Raw genomic sequence first — 19,336 nt, 5'->3', positions numbered from 1 at the left:
TCATTTGTGAACTTCCCAAGTGCAGGCTATTTCTGTAACTACTGGACTCCTAAGGCTCAAGGTTAATATCCCACTTGCTGTACTTGAATATACATCACCGTTCTGTTTTCAGTGACACACCACACAACCCCTTCATGCCACGTCAGACTGTCAGTTCAGGACAAAGCCTGTATGCTCCTCATACCAAGCACTGTGCTCTGAACATACCTGACACTAAGTTGAGAAGTCTTTGGATACCCATTGCTGCCATTTTCCTTTCACTTTTCTTTTTCATTTGCCAAATCCAAAGCCCAAACGCTCCCACTTTGGGTCACTTCCTTTTTAATATGAGGTCTATTTTCCTTTACAACTAAGAACAAATGAGCTACACAGAAGCCAGAAGAAAGCTAAACACCTCCGGACCACCGGGTTCTATTTTAACTTCTGTTAATACCAGGCAGGGCACCATACCTCTGAGTGGCTTTTCATTTCATTTCTGTGCATGTCAAGATCTCCCATTTTCAAAGCCATTGCTGCCTTGGTCAATGTCACTAAGACTGATGAAAATCCAGAAGTATCCAGCTTCCTTAAATAGCTTATGGCAGTTAAAGGATCAATATTCTTCATAGAAGGACTACAGAGAATATGGGGCAGTTGCTTCGGCTCAGCCACATAAAACATCTGAACCACTTTTGCTGCCAATTCCTTTGGTGAGCACAAGCGAGAAACAAAAGGTCAGCCGACAGAAAGCAACAAAATCAGAAAAAAAAAAAACAAGGATAGAAAGCCAAGATACAAGTATTCTAATTAAGGTAAAATTACAGTACTGTGTTTTGATTTAAAAAGAGTTGATGGTGATAGAGTGGGAGATGTGAGATGACCTAAAGAGATCTCGTCACTGAGTTATAATGAAGGAAAAGCAGGGAAAGTGTGTACCCAGCTGTGATCAGCATTTCTAATTTTAACAAGAGTTCAGAAGAAGAAAACAAATACTGGATTAAATTACACTCAAAAGTCCATTATAAAAAATTACTACTTGGTACAAAATATACATATATTAACATAAGTATATTTACAAAATATACTTACTATTTATAAGAGAAAATTTCATTTCTCTTTAAACCTTAAAACATTTGGTATCACAATACCCAACTTTGCATATTTGCATTCAACTATTTAAAAATACATGAGGGGCTAAAAACGATCCTGAATAATGTCTGAAGGTTGCTGAGCCAGGACATCATAAGGGAAGCTTTGGACATCTGGAGAGTGGGGCAACCAGGGTTGTGAAAAGGGCTGCAGATGAGAAGAAGGTAGACAAGGCCCAGGTTTTGTGTCATTCTTCTAAAGACATGCCACTGTCACACTGGGCAGGTCACTCAACCACAATGGACCACATCCCTGGTCTATGTCATGAAAGAGTACAGGAAGATAAGTTCTTTTCCAAGATGTAATTCCATGAGTATTGCTAACGAAGAAAAGAGCACACTAGTTACCTTTTTCAGAAAAAAAAGAATACCAAAGAAAAATACTTGGAACTTGATTTCTCAACAGAATTACATAAAATAAACTGCTAAAAATGAAATGTTAAAAATATTAGATATAACTAAGTAGAAAACCGTATTCACTTCACTTAATTCTTCATCCAGGTTTTCACAAAGTGAGTGATTAATGTAAAAGACTAATCCTCTCTCGTATTTCTGCAATCCATCCTCTACCGCCCAGTCCACTCGGGCCAAAACTTCAGCCATAGACAAACCGGACATCTTATAGTACGGCAAGGCGAGGTGGGAATACTGGGTGTCAAGCCTAAAGGGAAGGAAGTAAAAAACAAAAAAACCCTCAAGTTTGTCATTTTTAAGTTTGGATGTCTAACACATTTGATAACAAAACAGATCATGCTTTCCAGAAAACATAAATCTCAAGATACATTTCTACAGCCATTAGGAGTTGGAACAAACTCCTGAGTTTTGTTCTGCAAAGTCATTCTAATTAATGTAGCTTATGTTTGCCTGCTCATAATGAAAACAGAAAACCAATTCATTAAGTGAACTTTAATATTCATAATGTGGCTCTAAAATAATGGTGTTTATAAGTAGGAAAAGTCTTTTATTAATTTATAATGACTTCCATGGGTGAAGTAATAAGCCTTTGAAACAATTATACATGAAAAAAACTGTAAAGATCATTCTCAAAAATAGAAATCACTATTCATCCTAGTGTCCTTTTCTGACATCATAAAAGCATTGACTACTAAGATTAAAATCACAGACTGTCCAATTAGTAATTCTCCCTTAAAGCTAACAGGCAATAAGTTAGCAATACAGTTGTCTCAGGGATTTTCACTGGTCATGCCCCACCTCCACCCAAAGGCCTGAAAAGAAACTTCAGATTCCTAAATTACTGATGGGAGACTCATGAACTGCTCATCTTATAAACTGTAAGTCCTTGAAGGCAGGGAACAGGTCATGTTCATCTCTCTAAGCTTAGCACAGTACCTGGGACACAGGATGTGCTCAACAAATGCTGTGGAATAAATGAATAAACAAACCACCTCCCCTCGTGCGCCCTCCCATTTGTCAGGTAACTGCCAGAGGTGGAAAAGTTAGTAGGTACACCTGAAGCTCAGGATGGCTTCTCTAACAAGTTTCCAAGCAGCATCACCAACCTGCTGTAGCAGTCTCCAAGGTGCCCACAGCTTTCTTTAAATGCTTCCAAAAGCTCTGCTTTTTCTCCAAGTTCCAGCTGACCGGCATCCATCAGGGCAGCTCTCACTAACAGATGAGCCTCGCTGAGAAGGTGGATGCAGCTCTGGGTTTTTGCAGTCTTGTACGTGTTACTGTAGTCTACCTGACACAAAAAAGGGCAAGCAGCTAATGTTGCTGAACACGTCTCCCCAAAGTTTCCCAGTGCTTAAGAATATCTATACAACTGTTTAATAAAGTTCATATCTGAACACATTAAATCCTAAAAAATAAAAAGTGGTTATTTATCATTCTAAGGCCTAGCTAAAGTGGTTTTCTTTTCCCCACAATCTATGAGCCAGTTTAACACACACATGATTGAAAATACTCTCTTGTTAAACAGCACTAATCATTAGAGAATGTACAATTAATACTGTAATGCTAATAATACTGTTAATTTAGCAATAATTTAATCATAATTTGATAAGGCTAATGAACATATCCGAAAAACAAATTTTTTAAGTTCTATGATTTAAATCTTTCTCAAATTCAGATTATCCTTCCTTTATCTTAGTTTCAATTGATGAATTTGGGTTCTGCTACATCTATTTCTATAACTCACAGTGGGCTTATAAAAATTATCACTAGCTAATCTGAGTCAATCAGTATTTTTAAACTCCAGTAGGCAAATCATCTAGATAAGTCTAAGACCTGTAACTAAGCAAGACTAAAAACACAGGACAAAGCTGATAAAATTATCAGCATTAAAACGCCAGGGACAAATCAGACAAAACCTTCACCTGATGACCAAAATTAACATTACCAGTGAAGGGCAAATGAACATCCTGCACCTCCTAGTATGAAATGCTGAGAAAGATATAACGTCACCTACACAATGTTCTGGCCAAGAAGAAGAATACATAACCAGAATCTAATCAAGAGAAATGATATGAAATGAGAAATAAAATGAAATGAAATAAAATGAAAAAGTAAATTTTTTAAAGATGGGGGGAATATTTTTCAAAACTGTCTTATAAAACAAATAGTGGAATCTAAAAATACAAGAAGATAGTGAATAAAACAAAAAAGAAACAGACTCACAGATACAGAGAACAAACTAGTGGTTACCAGTGGGGGAAGGGAAAGATAAGGGAGGGAGACTAAGAGGTACAAACTACTATGTATAAAATAAATAAGCTACAAGAATATATCGTACAACACACGGAATACAGTGATATTTTATAACTATAAATGGAGTATAACCTTTAAAAATTGTGAGTCACTATGTTTATACCTGCAAGTTATAATATTATACATCAACTATACTTCAACAACAAAAAAATTTTTTAAGTAAAACAAAGAAAGGCTGTGAACATATCCTGGATTAAAGGAGGCTAAAGAGACATGACAGCTAAATACATTACTTTATGCTAGACTGGATCCTGGACCAGAGTTGGGGGAAATGCTACTAGGCCATTATTGAGTTAATTGGCAAAACTGGAATATGAACCATAGACTAGATAAAGTATTGGGTCATTGTTACATTTACTGAAGCATATGTGTGTACTTTGGTTATACAAGCAAATATTTTAGTTCTTAGGAAATATGCACTGAAATATTTAGGGGCATTAGGCTATGACTCTGCAATATACCTTCCAATGGACCAGAAGAAAATATGCATGTTTGCGCATTTAAAAAGTACAAGAGTGCAAAAAAGAAAAAAAGAGAGAGAGAAGCAAAGGGAGTATAATGTTGACTATGGGTAAATCTGTGTGGGGAATATACAGGTCTTCTTTGTACTATTCTTTTGGCTGGGGTGGGCTGCTGTGTTGGGTCTGTTGCTGCATGTGGACTTTCTCTAGTTGCGGAGAGCGGGGACTGTTCTTTGTTGCAGTGCTCGGGCTTCTCAATGCAGTGGCTCTTCTTGTTGCGGAGCATGGGTTCTAGGCATGTGGGCTTCAGTAGTTGCAGTGCATGGGCTCAGTAGTTGTGGCGCACAGGCTTAGTTGCTCCGCAGCATGTGGGATCCTCCTGGACCAGGGATCGAACCCATGTCCCCTGCATTGGCTGGCAAGTTCCCGGCACCACCAGGGAAGTCCTATACTATCCTTGTTCTTGCAACTTTTCTGTAGGTTTGAAATTACTTCAAAATAAAGAATTTAGAAAATCATCTGGGATGAGTAGGCAGTTGTCACTCTTAGAAAAGGAATAAGGATGCTCACGGGACAGTGCTACAACTGCTGCAGTTCCCTGGGACCATCTGCTAATATTTCAAAGTAGTGTGAGACAGGGACATATGATCTAAGATTTCTTTCAGCTCCATTTCATGGTTCTCTCTGCTAGGGTTCAAAGCAAAGGTCAAAGGCTATTTATGTTTAGACTGGCTAATATATTCTCACAGGAGAGTGGCTATGAATAAGGAAGTCTTATTTTAGTGAAGGGAATTTCTCCTGGCTCCTCAAATATCAGGAGCTGTGAAAACAAGAAGGTGAAGACATACACTCCAATGTCAGACAGAGCCTGGAAGCTGGTTGGCTGTGGCATTCTAAATGTATGATAATTAGAATCAATTAGACTCTAAATTTCTACAAATAAGAATTAGAAGTCTGAAAGGAGTACCATTTCTTTGTACAGTTGCACTGGTGAGATCGTATTCACAATATATAAATTCCACCCAGCCTCAGCTACAGGAGGTGTTTTGAGATTACCAATGGTACCTTTTCTAGAACTAGAAGCAAAACAAAGGACAAGAATTGTAAGATAAGACATATTATTAATAAATGGCAACTTTAAGTGGCAAATATTAGATACCTAAAATATTATAATTACGATATCATTTTTATTTAGTATTTTCTTTGGTAATTTTTAGAGAACATTAGTGCACAATGCGACGTAGGCCTAACAGCATTTCACATACTACACCTTTGTGGACTGATAAACCAATCACTTCCAATTCATTCCACAAGTATTCTTAAATAGAAATAAGCTCACAGAACAGGTAAGACTCCTCAAAAGGAAGAGAGACTTGACTGTGAAAGTGTCTGTGCCCAGGCTCTCTCCAGCATGTGGGCCTTCACGAGGCCAGGGCTGCTGGGAAAACGTAAAAGATAGAACTGTACATCTGCTGAAAGCACTATCTTATCTCTTGCTTTCACTATGTGATGCATAGTGAAAAGTAATATGCAAATTTTTAAAAATTCAGACCTTAGACCAAATGAATTTTCAAATAAATTAGAATTTTTTAAAAAAATCTTTAAAAAAATACAATACTTTTAAGATGTCAAATGTGTGAGATTACAAATTATTTTTCCTCTCGCCAGAAAGCTTTTAGGATCAGTCAGTCTCAGACCACTTTGTGCACATTCTAAGTGACCAGTTACCCAAGGCAACCTGGTTATTCCTGTTGTTAGAACAAAGCACTGGCACAAATAATTCAAAAAAGCAGAAACATGTTAAAAATGGAAAACAAAGTTTGACTTGAAATACACTCTATGTTCCTCCCCTTTCCAAAACAGATTTCTTTCCTAGTTAAATTTTCCATAGAGGAATGTTCAAATTAGATTTCATTCCCTACCAATAAGTTCACAGTATAGAAAACATCGAATAGAAGCATAACTACTCTGGAATTAATAAGCATTCTATTCCAAACAATGTGAAAGCAGAAAACCGAAGTGTCAGCCTGAGATTAGAATAATGCATTTTAATTTTAAGGTAGATTAACACATAATCTATACATCATGAATGTGCTTTAAGGTAAGAAATTCATGGTTAATTTCTTTTGAGTTAAAATACCAGAAAATAATCTTTGGATAAAAATGTAGCCACTGAAAGGTCAAAGGAGAAAAATAATAAAGGGCCTTTTAGTTTGGATTAGAGGCTCTGTCTTTTAGTTTGGATTAGAGGCTCTGTCTTTTAGTTTGGATTAGCATAAGAGGCTCTGTCTTACTCGTTAATTATGCAGAAAGGCATGTCCTTTAACTTCTTATCTAAAATACCACAGATATTTACTGAAATAATTTTATACTTCATTTTCTTCTAAAAGTTCAAGATCAATTATAAAGGATATTATGGAAATCATTAGAACCTTTTCTTACTCTAGAAAAAAAACACCTAGAAAAGCCAAAGATCATTCAAAGTTTTGATTTTAAAAAACATCAGACTCGAGGGGGGGGCGTCAAGGAAGGGAGGGAATATGGGGATATGTGTATAAAAACAGTTGATTGAACCTGGTGTACCCCCCAAAAAAAAAATAATAATAATAAAATAATAATAAAAAACATCAATGAAGATGTACACAAAATATGCCAGTAATAATTCATTCCAGAAACTTTGGCAGGAATGTCTGGGGGTGAGGGGATGCTTACAGAACCCTCTTGGGTGACTCTCTTCTCTCTGGAATAGTTTCAGGGTCTGCCTTGGTCAGAAGTATGATGTGGTTTTTAAAGTGACAGATGGCTTTCAAGCCTATGAAAAGCTGTATTCTTAAAGCGCAGACATCCATACTGACAGGTGGGCAAGCCTAATAAGGAAAAAAATCACAAATTTAGCCAAGGAATAAAGTACAGGAACTTTAACCTTCAAAAATCAATCTATTTGATACACTCTCTCCTTCCCCACCCCCAATAATGCAAATCCCAATTCTTATCAGAGCAAGAGGTTATCCTATCTAAACTATGTAACCAACTGTCTTGTCCATGTGTCTGCCAAAGCGCTACTTAGTATCTGCTGGCTGATTCAATGAAAACAGAGAGCAGTGCACCTCAGGCCCTTTCACAGCTGTGGGAACTCTCTGCCTTACAGAGAACCTCCAGGAACCCAGCCCTGGGCTGGTTACCTGCCACCCAGGGAATTTCCCACCAACAGTGGGCTGGCTCAGAGTACATTCAAGAGGGTTCTTTAGGCAAAAATCAGACACTATAAAAGGACATCCTACTGCAGGTAGAGAACATAAAATGGTTTCTTAGAGGATGGGTGTGGCTGAAACACTTGCATGTTCCGACGGCCTCTGTTAGCTCTGTGAACACTGCCTGGAACAGCTAACAATGTCAGGCAAACTGGAGGAAACCCTGGACCAGGAGACAGGCTCCCGTCCCTATAAGGGACCATTCACCCAAGTAGAATGGATAAGACAGCTAATGGAAGAGCTCTTTCTGAGACTCACAAAATGATGCTGCCAGCCCTCCCCCTTTCCTCTATTAATGCTGTTTTGATTCTGAGGTCATCTTCATTGCCCCTTTTGTGCAAAGTGTGTGGAGGAAAACCTCCAATATGTTTTTGCCATTTCTAAGAATAGTTAAAGTGGCCTGGTGATGCTGAGCCAGAATCTCAGAGATTAAAATAAAGATCGCGTGCACTTTGGCCTTGACGCTAAGGTTGTGAAATCTTTCTCAGACACCATAGCTCCCAAAGCCTGAGTCAGCTAGAGAGCAAAATTATTGTATGCTTGTTCAGGGGCATCTAGGATTTCAGGATGGTGGGACTGCAGGAAAGAGGGAGCCAGGAGGTGTGATCGTCACCATCCTTTCCTCAGCCACCTTCAGGAGGACTGGCCTCAGTGGCAACGTCCCCCACCAGCTGCCCATCTCTCCTCTTCTCTCCCTTCCTCTCTTCTGTGTTCCTTCCCACTGGTTTCATGAGACTCTGAGAAGGCCTGGAATCATGACTTATTTTCAAATGCAGACTGATCCTACCTCAATCTGTTATGTACTCCTCACTCCACTATCATAACCTACACAAGCCTATGTGTCTCTGAGGCTTAAAACAAAAAATAAGGCAAGATGGGGTGGGACGAGAAGAAGCAAGAGACAAAGAATCTGTCACCTTGCCATTTTTACTAGGGACAAAACCTTTATTTTTAAAATAATCTCTTGAAAAGGCTATGTGTGTATCTTAAACACAGACATAAAGACAGGCAAAAGCTGTGATTCTGGTTTCCCAAGAGGCTGAAGGTAGGCAGTAAGCAAGCCTGGTCAGTAGGAGAAAGTGATAGGCATCCAATAGCAAAAAAAGAGGATTCGGATCGCAATTTCCAGGAAACGCCAGCACATATCATAATTTGGGTGACAGTGATAGTGGAAGGGTACCTCAGACACATTAAGCACTACACATCATCATCCATCATTACTGAACACTTATTTTTCCAGAAAAAGGCATCCCAGGTGCCAGATGGACATTACTGTGTGAAACAGAGGCCATCAAAATTTGAGGGTTCCCTGAAGCACAGATACACACAACGAACACTAATTCCAATAGCTTATGCTTCAGAGGCAAAGCTGCACAAAGTGACTGCGATGCAAATGACCAGTGTATTTCTGAGAACAGAAATCCAAGGTTAGAAAAGAGAGAACTTCATCATAAAACTGTGGTCAGGAGCTTTTCAGAGACTAAGCATATTACTTCTGACTAAAAACCAGGTTATTGACCTAGAATGCCCACTAACACTAGATCAAAACTACAGAAATACAGAAAAGTTGTTGAAGGCTTTGTAAAATGATGCAAGAATTAAAGGCATATTTGATATCAGTATAAATAAATCATTTGAATGCACTGTATTCACTTTTGTGCTCTTGAATACACTGATTTCTGCACTGTTTTAACAGTTCTATACAATTGCCACCAATACTTCTATTAAAAAAAGAATAAAATTCTAGTATACTATAGTTGTGAAGTGCTCTCTCTGAAGTTACACTATATATATATATTCTTGAACAAATCTTTAAAACTATGCATTATATCTAAATTCTGAGTAAAATGTTTTCAAAGGAATCTTAAAAATTACCATCTAACCATGAATCACAAAATGCTTATCATTTTATATCCAAACGTTCTAACTGAAAAAACAAGACTTTAATGTTTGCCAAGCTTAGATGCAAAGAGCAAATTTGCAAGCACTCATACGTGATCTTTAGGGTGCACTGTCATACACCAGCTCTAACCTTCAGGGTGGTGTCCACATACGGGTCCTCCTCCCGAGCGGCTGCCGCACTGCACCGCACTGTGTAACACTGCAGGTTGTTACTGAGGAAGAGGAGAGAGGCCGCTGAGCAAAGTGGAGGCCAGGAACCAACGCGCCCACTGTTGGGAGGATCTCACAGGAGCACAGAGCAACAGCAGGGGCCGGGGAAGACCCAAGCATGTGTCAAATGCTGACAAGTTAGGCTGCTTCCTATTAACGAGGAGAGTGCCTCAGAAACCCTATGGAGTATTTTTTAAATACATAACTGGTCCCCACCTCACTTCTACCTAAATCATAATCTCTAGGGGTTGAACATGCATATTCTGACAAAGCTCCTTGTGTGATGTACACTCCTAGTTAAGAACCATGGATCTGGGTCAATACCCTCATTTTATAGACAAAATGATGGCCCTGGGATCTGCCAAAAGTACAAAGAGTTGACTATTAAAGCCAAGGTTAAAACTCAAGTTTCCTGATTATTATCTCGGGATGAAATGGAGCTTGGATTATGCTGAGCAACACACTTACATTACACAAACCCAAATCCAATGGTAGAAGAGAAAATCAGAGACTGCCTGAAGGAATCTTCAGAATTACCTAGTCCAGCAGCTTGTTTTTAAAGATTAGGGCTTGCAAGGTACATGACTGGCCCAAGTCCTCTCTGGAGAATGGAGTCAAATTAGACCCCACCTCTCCTCACTCTTCACACACCTCTAGCTCTTTCCATAACCAACCTCAGGCTACGTCTGCACAGCAAAGCAACCTAGAGACTGCACAGTAAGTGCCTGGAGACTGGTGGATAAGTCAACGCTCCAACACTGACATTAAAAACCATCAACGGTTAACTTAGAAACCGCTACAAAACCCATCTTGTCATGGTTCCCAGGAACGATTTCTTAAAACAAATTAGAAAGTGAGAGAAGTAAAAATGAACTCTATTGAAATAAAAAAAAATGAAGTACTAAAGCAAATCTAACAATAACCTTAAAATAAAAGAAATTCTTCTTTAACAAGAGAGTCATTCTGACATTTTCACAGTTGTGAGACTTGGCACAATGTAGAGGCATCAGTCAGGACTCTCCTCTTTGCTGGGGCTTCTGCTTTGGTCTCAGCCCACTGTCAACTCTGTCCATGTCCACAGACCTCTAGATGTGGCCTCTGGAGTCATGACAATAGCTGCGACGGTAGCGCCACTGCTTAGAAATCTGGAGTAGAGAGCACCCTCATGAAGGAAACTGAATGGAAGGGACTCTGAGATACTGAGAACCAAAAGAAGCAGCTGCAGTGGGGCCAGAATGACAAGATGACCTTTAGGTTCTACAGATAAAAACGTTGCATCCTCTGACTCACCTCCAGCGACATCAATCCAGCTATTAGCTATCGCTGGAATACTAAGCAGCAGTATAAGAGAAGAATAAAGTGAACTGAAGCGTGCTGGCCTGGAAAGACACCCAGGATACGCTGCTAAGTAAAGCAGCAAGTTGCTGAAAAGTGGACATCATATGATCTACTTCTGTAAAAAACAAACCACAGTTGTATATGTATTCTTTAAAAAAAAACTTGGATGAACACATACCAAGTGTTGACATGGTTGACTCTGAGAAGGCAGATTATGGGAGGCTTTCCGATTTATGTATGTTTACAAGGATGACCCTTCACTACATGATTTTATATTGTTCTTTGAGTCTTTTAAAAAATTTTTTGTTCCTTTTTTTTGGGGGTACATAAACACACCATTCTTCAAGAAACTTTCCAGGACAAACTTATGGATCAAGATATTTCTAAAATGCACATCTATTGGGTAAAATTAAACATATGTAAAAATGAGTTCAACAATACAGGATTTTAAATATAGGGGTGGGGATCTTTATTAAGAACCTGAATTTACATATAACAACTGCTTTTCTAATGTATAATGTTTCCATTGTCAGGTTAATGATGTCAGAGTACCTTTTGGTGCTAATATTAAGAAAAGATTCAAGAATTTCCCACCGGGAAGCAGGCAAAACCCACAGATTTTAATTCTCTTCAAGTCCTCACAATATTATGTTTTGGAGACTCTACATTCCACACTAGTTCATGACTTCTACTCTGAGGGGCATTCAGAGGGTCCGCTCATTAAATCCCCAGTGTCCTGGATATTTATGCAATCAGATGGATAAAAGACAGTCTTTTGTATAAATATTTTGGGACAGAAATTAATATTTTCTTCTTTCTCCCTCTAATTTTTCCTTGGTTTCTGAGAAACTTTAGTTTCCTAGGTTCTTCAGTTTCTTTACAGACCCTTCTCTTCTTCCCCTCGCTGTCTAAACATGACTTTCACCAGTTTAGCTCTCCAACTACTTTTGAGGTCATGATCATTACTCTGATAACGAACTGTTTTTTGTTGGTAATAAAAATATCTAAGCTTTCCTCTTTTCCCTAATCTTCAGTTCTATGTGCCCAAAAACTTATCAACATTTCCTCTTGATATTCCCTAAGCACCTGAAACTCCAGTGTCTAAACCAAACTATTCTTTCACCCCACACCACTGCAGCCTCCATTCTTTCATAAAAGCAGGCTTAAAACTGGTGGGTTTTCTGATGTCTCCTCCATTCCCCGTATCCCACCAGACATCAAGTCTTGTAATGCTCTCCCATTCATGCTTCCTTCTCTTCTCACTGCTACAACCCTGCCCTGATACACCCCCTCATTATCTTTACTGTTCATTATCCTTATCCATTACCCAATAGCTCACTGTCTCTGTTCAAGTCATCCTCCACAGCGGCTACCATTCATTCTTCTAAAGCAATGCTCTATTCAAATCACTTTCTTAGGTCAAAAATCTCAAATTCCTTAGTCTCTCTCAAGCATTATTTTCCGCACTTCTCTATGTTTCAGCTCCATTACACATAAAGGACATCACTACACAACACTCTGGAAATTGAAAAGACTAGCTACGTCCACACTGTTCATTTAAGGAACACACAATAGCATTTCCCCCTACACCAGGGAGTGGGAAGAGAGGGGAGCACCCCCGCTAGGAGTGGGTGTCAGAATCTCCAGGTGGGTCCTGTGCTGTGTGAAATATACTCCAGCACCTGCTGAAGATTCTGATACTACCACTCAGTTGGAAAAAAAAAATCACTGTCCTATGCAATTAATTATTGGAAGCTCTTGGACATAGCTTTGTTAGCTTTGTTTATAGCTTTCCCTCTATAATGTCCTTCTCTTCCAATCTCTAGCTGCCAAATTCTTACTAGCTTTCGGGCCTCACTTCAAACACAAAAACCTTGCCTGTGGGGCTTCCTAGGTGGCGCAGTGGTTAAGAATCCGCCTGCTAATGCAGGGGACACGGGTTCGATCCCTGCTCCAGGAAGATCCCACATGCCGAGGAGCAACTAAGCCCATGCACCATAACTATTGAGCCCATGTGCTGCAACTACTGAAGCCCACGCGCCTAGAGCCCGTGCTCCACAACAAGCCATGGCAATGAGGAGCCCGCATACCACAATGAAGAGTAGCCCCCATTCACCTCAACTAAAGAAAGCCTGTGCACAGCAAAAAAGACCCAACACAGCCAATTAAATAAATAAATAAACAAATAAATAAATACCTTGCCCATGTGACTCAGCCAGAAGTAATTTCCCTCCTCCCACAGCCTACACCACTTTCACAAAGTCGTAAGACATTTTTCACTAATCTCCTAGTGTTTGTGTCCCTTGCATGTCTCTGGCCCTCTCTTATGTTGTTGCTTCAGAAAGCAGATGGTGTGCCTTACTCACGGTTGGCTGGCCAGAGGGCTGAATGCAGTGCTTTGCCTATAACCTAAACTCAAAAAAAACAGGAAATAAAACCACAAGTATCACTTACTGCTGAGATAAAAGGAAATGAGATTATAGTTCTGCTCAGGAACCCAGTTTACATTCCAGCTTACTAGGGTAAGGCAACTCAGAAGATATGTGCCACCAGTTAGCCACATGACTTTGACCACCCCCAACCTCTGGACTCTTTCCCCATCTACACTACTCAGAGGGTAGAATCAGGTAGTCTTTCTGGCCTCTTTACAGTCCTAAACCACTATCAATTAACTCAACCCATACAGAAAATATATGACAGCAGTGAAAAAAAAAATTAGGAAATCTAAAACAAAACTAAAGAGAGGCCCTGACTAGTCCCACTGATTTTTCATTAGAATTCCTTATGAAAATCTTCCCTCATGAAGAACCTTATACTTCCTTAGAATGATCCCCATGCAGTCTAAGAAAACAAAACAAAGGCAAAACCAGAACCTACATCTATGATGCTGAAAAGGCAGGTATGGGCCATTAAAAAAAGAATAACCCCCCTCCAACTGTTATATATCATTAATTTACAGTGCTATACACTGGTTCACATAACTTTCATTTTCAGATTTAGAAAGCACCTCAAGAATTTACAGAAAAATAAGTGACACAAAAACCAGCAAGTGACTGGAACATACCTTGTGATGACATGCAAAAATTGTGGTGTGAGCACCGCCTGCTGAGACTTCTCGGGATATTGGTAGACTGACATTAATTCAACAGATTTGACAACCATGTACAGATAGCCCACGTGAGGTAGTGAGAAAAAACAAAAGAGACTCAGCAACTGTTTATCCTGAGATGAATTTTTTCTATCAGAAGTAAGAGACCCTGTGAGAAAAACAAACAAAAAACCCCATGAAACCAGTAAATAAAGGGAACCAATATTTTGACTTATCCATGTAAAAAAGTCTATAAATGAATAACCAGCGTTGCTTATAAGTTGCTCTTTATATAAGAATGCCAGTAAAAACTGAAAAAGGAGTGATATAATTAGAATATCATCATTTTGAAACCCTTAATAAATTAACAGATCTAGGTCATCATCAACAATGGTTGTTAACATCACAAAAAGAACCAACCTGATACTATGTACCTTCCAAGAGAACTCAACGCTACTTGTGCTGCCGAAACAAACAAAAAAAATCATGATGGCTACCATCATCTGATCAAGCCTGTCTAGACCAGCACTGTCAACAGAAGTACAATGGGAGCCATATATGCAATTTAAAGTTTTCTAGTAATCACTTTTTAGAAAATAAAAACCAACAGAATTTAAAAAATATATTGCATTACCTCAATGTATCTAAAATAGTATCATTTTAATAAGTAATCAATAAAAAATTAATGAGATATTTTATATTCTTTTCTGTTGTACTAGGTCTTTAAGACCTAGTGTGACTTTTACACATAGCATATCTTAATTTAGACTAGTCACATTTCAAAGTGCTTAACTGCAACATGCGACTAATGGCTACCAGATTGAACAATGTAGCTATAGATCTCAGGGAAATACAAGGGATACAGAAACATCTTAAATGACACTGTGCAGAGTCAATCAGCAAAATTCAGATTGTGGGAAATTCTGCAGTAATAGTCTAGTTTCTTGCTAACTAAATTGCAAAGAAAACAGAAAGAGGGGAAGGCAGAGCCTACATATTAAAAGAGATGTAGAAGATATTGGAACCAACTGAAATGTATGAACCTTACTTGGAATCTGATTCAAACAAACTGTAGAAAAAATTTTTTAGACAATCAGAGAAATTTGAACAACTGATGGGTATTTGATGATATCAAGCCTTTGTTTTTTTTAAATGTGAAATGACATTTGGGGTTTGTTTAAATAAAAATCTTTTTCTTTTAGAAATACATGCTGAAATATTTATAGATGAAATGGTATAAGCTCTTGGGTTTGCATCCAAATCTGGCATGGGGAGGGGATGGGTATGGGGTAACACTGTTGAAGCTGTGTTATGGGTCCATGGGGGTCTTTGTACTATTTTCTCTACATCTGCGTGCTTGAAATTTTTCATAATCAAAGTAGTTTTGGTTTGCTGCTTCTCCCACCGGCCTGATGAGCTGCAGTGGCTCCTGTGCTGACCCTGAGGTGGCGCCGGCCACTACCGCTTCAGGCGCGGGGCCGGGCCCGCGGTCTCGGCCCTGCCATGCTGCCCGCAGCACCGCTGAGAACAAGGCCAGCCCCTCGAGGACAGCTTGGGGGTCTCGGGCTGGAGCCGCGGCAGGGGGCACAGGAGCCGACTGAGCAGCTCCGGGTGGCTCCGGAGACAGCAGGTGGCGCAGCGCCCCCGGAAGGTTTACGCACTGCCAAGCACCGCCAACAGAGATGTGAAGCCAGTGGTGTCCAACGCGGCTCTGGCGGACTTCCTGATGCAGCTGGAGGATTACATGCCCACGATCCCCGATGCTGTGACTGGTGACTACCTGACCCATGCTGGCTTTGAGGGCTTGGACCCATGCATAATTCGGCTCATCTCCCTAGCTGCCCAGAAATTCGTCCTCAGATATTGCCAACCATGCCCTACACCACAGCAAAATGAAGGGCACAGCCTCTGGCAGCTCCCGATGCAAAAGCAAGGACCACAAGCACACGCTAACCATGCAGGACTTGAGCCCTGCCCTTAGTGAGTACGGCATCAATGTGAAGAAGCCGCACCACTTCACCTGAGCCACCCGATCTAAATGTACTTGTCTGTCCCTTGGCCCCACACCATCCTGTTTTCATAATAAACTGTATTGTGACAGGCAAAAAAAAAGTGTTTTTAAAAAACATACAGCTCTGTATTTCCCTGGTGGTGCAGTGGTTAAGAATCTGCCTGCTGATGCAGGGGACACAGGTTCGATCCCTGGTCTGGGAATATCCCACATGCCACGGAGCAAGTAAGCCCCTGCTCCACAACTACTGAGCCTGCGCTCTTGAGCCTGGGAGCCACAACTACTGAGTCCACATGCTACAACTACTGAAGCCCACGTGCCTAGAGCCCCCTGCAACACGAGAAGCCACTGCAATGAGAAGCCTGCGAACCACAAGGAGCAGCCTCCTATCACCCCAACTAGAGAAAGCCCATGCAGCAACAAAGATGCAGACAATAAATAAATAAATACATACATAAATTTATTTTTAAAAAATAAAAGAAAAATAAAACATATAGCTCTGATTGATACCCTTCAAGGACACCCATTAATAACAGAATAAAGTTCAATTACTGTACTTTCCACAATTGGCCAGTTTCTACTTCCTCTTCTTTCCTACACACATCTGTGCTCTGGTTAGAGAGAGCTGCTCGCTAATTTCCAAACACACATGATGGTTTTACACCTTGCACATGTTGGTTCCCTTTACGCAATATCTTACCAAAATATCCATCTTCTAAAAATTATACTCATCCATCAGGGCCTCACTCATATGTGCACTACCCATCGCCTCATTTGTCCATTAAGTAAACATCCATCAGACACCTACTACGTGCCACTGTTCCAGGTTCTGGGGATACCACAGTGCACAAGACAAAGTAACTGCATTCATTCTAGTAAGGGGGATTGGGGTGGCGAATAAACAAACTTTGCAGTATGTGGAGAGGGGACAGTTGAAATTGGGAAGTCAGGGCAGTTCTCTGTGGCGAAGTGATACTTGAGCTGTGACTTAAAGAACTGGAAGACACCAAGTCACGCACGCTCTGAGAGGTACGTTCTAAGCACTGGAAGAGTAAATAACAGGTCTTAGACAAGAGTGAACTTGGTGTATCTGAGGAACAGAGAAAAGCCACATGGATGGAGAATTGTAAGAGTGTGAGTGGGACAAGAAGAGCTCAGAGTCAGGGTCACGGAGGCCATGGAAAGGATTTGGGCTTTTGTTCCAGGTGCTGCGGGAAACCCCTGGATAAAGAGCTAACCCTCTAAAACGGCTGTAGGCCCTCTGGTCTCCTGCCTTGTGTTAAACCTCCCTTTCCCTTGCTTCTCTCAGTTCCTCAAGCAAAGATCCTCCCTCGGCCACAATGCCTTCGCTGCTTCCTCTGTACCAACCCTATCCCCAGAGCAGCCCCCTTTCACTCTGCAGATCCTCTTTCTCAGGAAGCCTTCCCTGACCCCAGGATGAGGTCAGGCGCTTTTGTTATACACTCTCAAGGCAGGATTCCTCTCTCACAGAGCACTCCGGTCAGTGTAATTGTACACTCCTTGTGATCATTCCATTCATGTCTGTCTCCCCCCACGAACAACAGGCTCCCTGAGTACAAGTACTTTGCCTACTTTTGCTCATTACTGGTTCCCTAGTATTCAGCACAACATCCAACATAGTAGGTATTCAGTAAATGTTTACTAGAGGAAAGAAAAAAATAAATGAAGGTTATAAACACATTTAATCAGAATAATATTTATCTTTCCCTAGGCAACACCTAAAGACGTTAAGCAGGCCAGGACTAAGTACAGAACTTAATAGTGATTCTTAATCTCAATTGCCCATTATGTTCTGGGGAGGTTTTAAAAATTACTGATGCCCTGGGACTTCCCTAGCGGTCCAGTGGTTAAGACTCTGCACTTCCACTTCAGGAGGTGCGGGTTTAATCTCTGGTTGGGAAACTAAGATCCCATATGCCGCGCAGTGCGGTCAAAAATTTAAAAAAAAACAAAACAAAACAAAACCGATGCCCAGGCATCAGTTGACCAGTTAAGTCAGAATCTTCAGCATATTGAGACTGGGGCATCAGTATTTTTAAAAGCATCCAAGTAAGGCCAATGTGCAGCAAGGTTGAAAACCACTGCTCTAAGTGGATTTCCATTCAGTCCACATCTTCCCACCTGGCTCACAAGGCCATCATAAGCAGCTCTGCCAAATGACCCAGCTGGAACCCAGATGAACCTCAGCTATAACAGGGCTCCAATTTCCCTCTCGGGGCCTACTGACCACTTCAAAAAGGAAAATGGGCTTTGTCAGTCACGTCCTCTCCACGGCTTCTCCCAGCAGTCACGACTTACCTTTCGAGTGCTTATTGTTATTTGCTAAGGAATCTGCCCAAGGCCACAGCGAGACTCAGTAGAAAAACCTAACCTGTTACTCACATCGTGCTCCACTCCGGGTCCAGAGCATTTTCATCTCATTGCACTGTAGCACTGTCGTACTTACCTGTTTGGTAAATGGGTAGCAGCTGAAGTGAATGCAACTTGACGTCATCAGACAAGACATAGAATGAAATATCAGGAGCAAAACGTCTGTGAGTTTAAAGGAGAGAGAGAGGGGGAGAGATCTAATTTCCATGTACTATAAGCAGGTAAATATATATTAAATGTTGGTCCATAAAAAGCTTTCTAATACCTATAGAGCAGGTGCTGAACATGGAAATATTTTATTTTTTCATCAGCTAATCCCGTGGACTCCAGTGTAACACATATTCCAGACTGTTGGCTTTTTTCACCAAGAAGTTCCATGGGCTTTTGGCAGATAACAAAATCATCTGACTCAAGCTGCAAAGTTTCATTACTGATGCCTTAAAAAATAAAATTGAAGAAAATCATTTAATAACTCCAAGTACACCTCCAGTGCAAATTAGATTTCACAATATCCCCCCACTAGCTAAACACACATCTCACGTATTTATAAAGCACTATGGTGTTATATAGTAATCTATGCACACATATCTCACACATTTATAAAGCACTATGGTTTTAAAAAGTCTTAGCACTTGCTCATTTATTCCTCACAACTGATAAGGTACAACGGGATATTATCAACATTCCCCATTTTATACATAAGGAAATTGAAACTCAGAGATGGTAATCCTAATCCAAGGTCATTCAGCTAGTGAGGACTGGGACTAGAAACTCCTCATCAAGCAGCAGCTGTTTCATTATTTCTCATGATAAATATATGTTGAAATACA

The 19,336-nt window shown here is 40.3% G+C and overlaps 1 protein-coding gene and 1 pseudogene across 6 annotated transcripts in view; one reads left to right on the top strand and one right to left on the bottom strand.

Annotated features, from left to right (window-relative positions):
- Positions 1 to 19,336, bottom strand: part of HPS3 (HPS3 biogenesis of lysosomal organelles complex 2 subunit 1) — a 37,993-nt gene that overhangs the window by 10,113 nt on the left and 8,544 nt on the right. For all 6 annotated transcript variants that reach the window (XR_009054281.1, XR_009054284.1, XR_009054283.1 and 3 more), the window contains exons 3-11: positions 18,772 to 18,943; positions 18,583 to 18,668; positions 14,081 to 14,273; positions 9,599 to 9,680; positions 7,028 to 7,182; positions 5,283 to 5,391; positions 2,648 to 2,829; positions 1,608 to 1,788; positions 451 to 684 (exon numbers count right to left, since the gene is read on the bottom strand). Coding sequence is in view for 2 of the 6 variants with exons in the window: in XM_057738610.1 (XP_057594593.1) it covers positions 451 to 684; positions 1,608 to 1,788; positions 2,648 to 2,829; positions 5,283 to 5,391; positions 7,028 to 7,182; positions 9,599 to 9,680; positions 14,081 to 14,273; positions 18,583 to 18,668; positions 18,772 to 18,943 (1,394 nt within the window). In the remaining 4 variants the exon portion in view is untranslated. The remainder of the gene's footprint in view (positions 1 to 450; positions 685 to 1,607; positions 1,789 to 2,647; positions 2,830 to 5,282; positions 5,392 to 7,027; positions 7,183 to 9,598; positions 9,681 to 14,080; positions 14,274 to 18,582; positions 18,669 to 18,771; positions 18,944 to 19,336) is intronic.
- LOC130855271 (transcription initiation factor TFIID subunit 10-like) lies at positions 15,517 to 16,128 on the top strand (annotated as a pseudogene).

The sequence above is a fragment of the Hippopotamus amphibius genome, chromosome 6 (assembly GCF_030028045.1).
Source record: "Hippopotamus amphibius kiboko isolate mHipAmp2 chromosome 6, mHipAmp2.hap2, whole genome shotgun sequence".
NCBI lineage: Eukaryota > Metazoa > Chordata > Mammalia > Artiodactyla > Hippopotamidae > Hippopotamus > Hippopotamus amphibius.
This window is presented reverse-complemented; position numbering and strand designations above follow the sequence as displayed.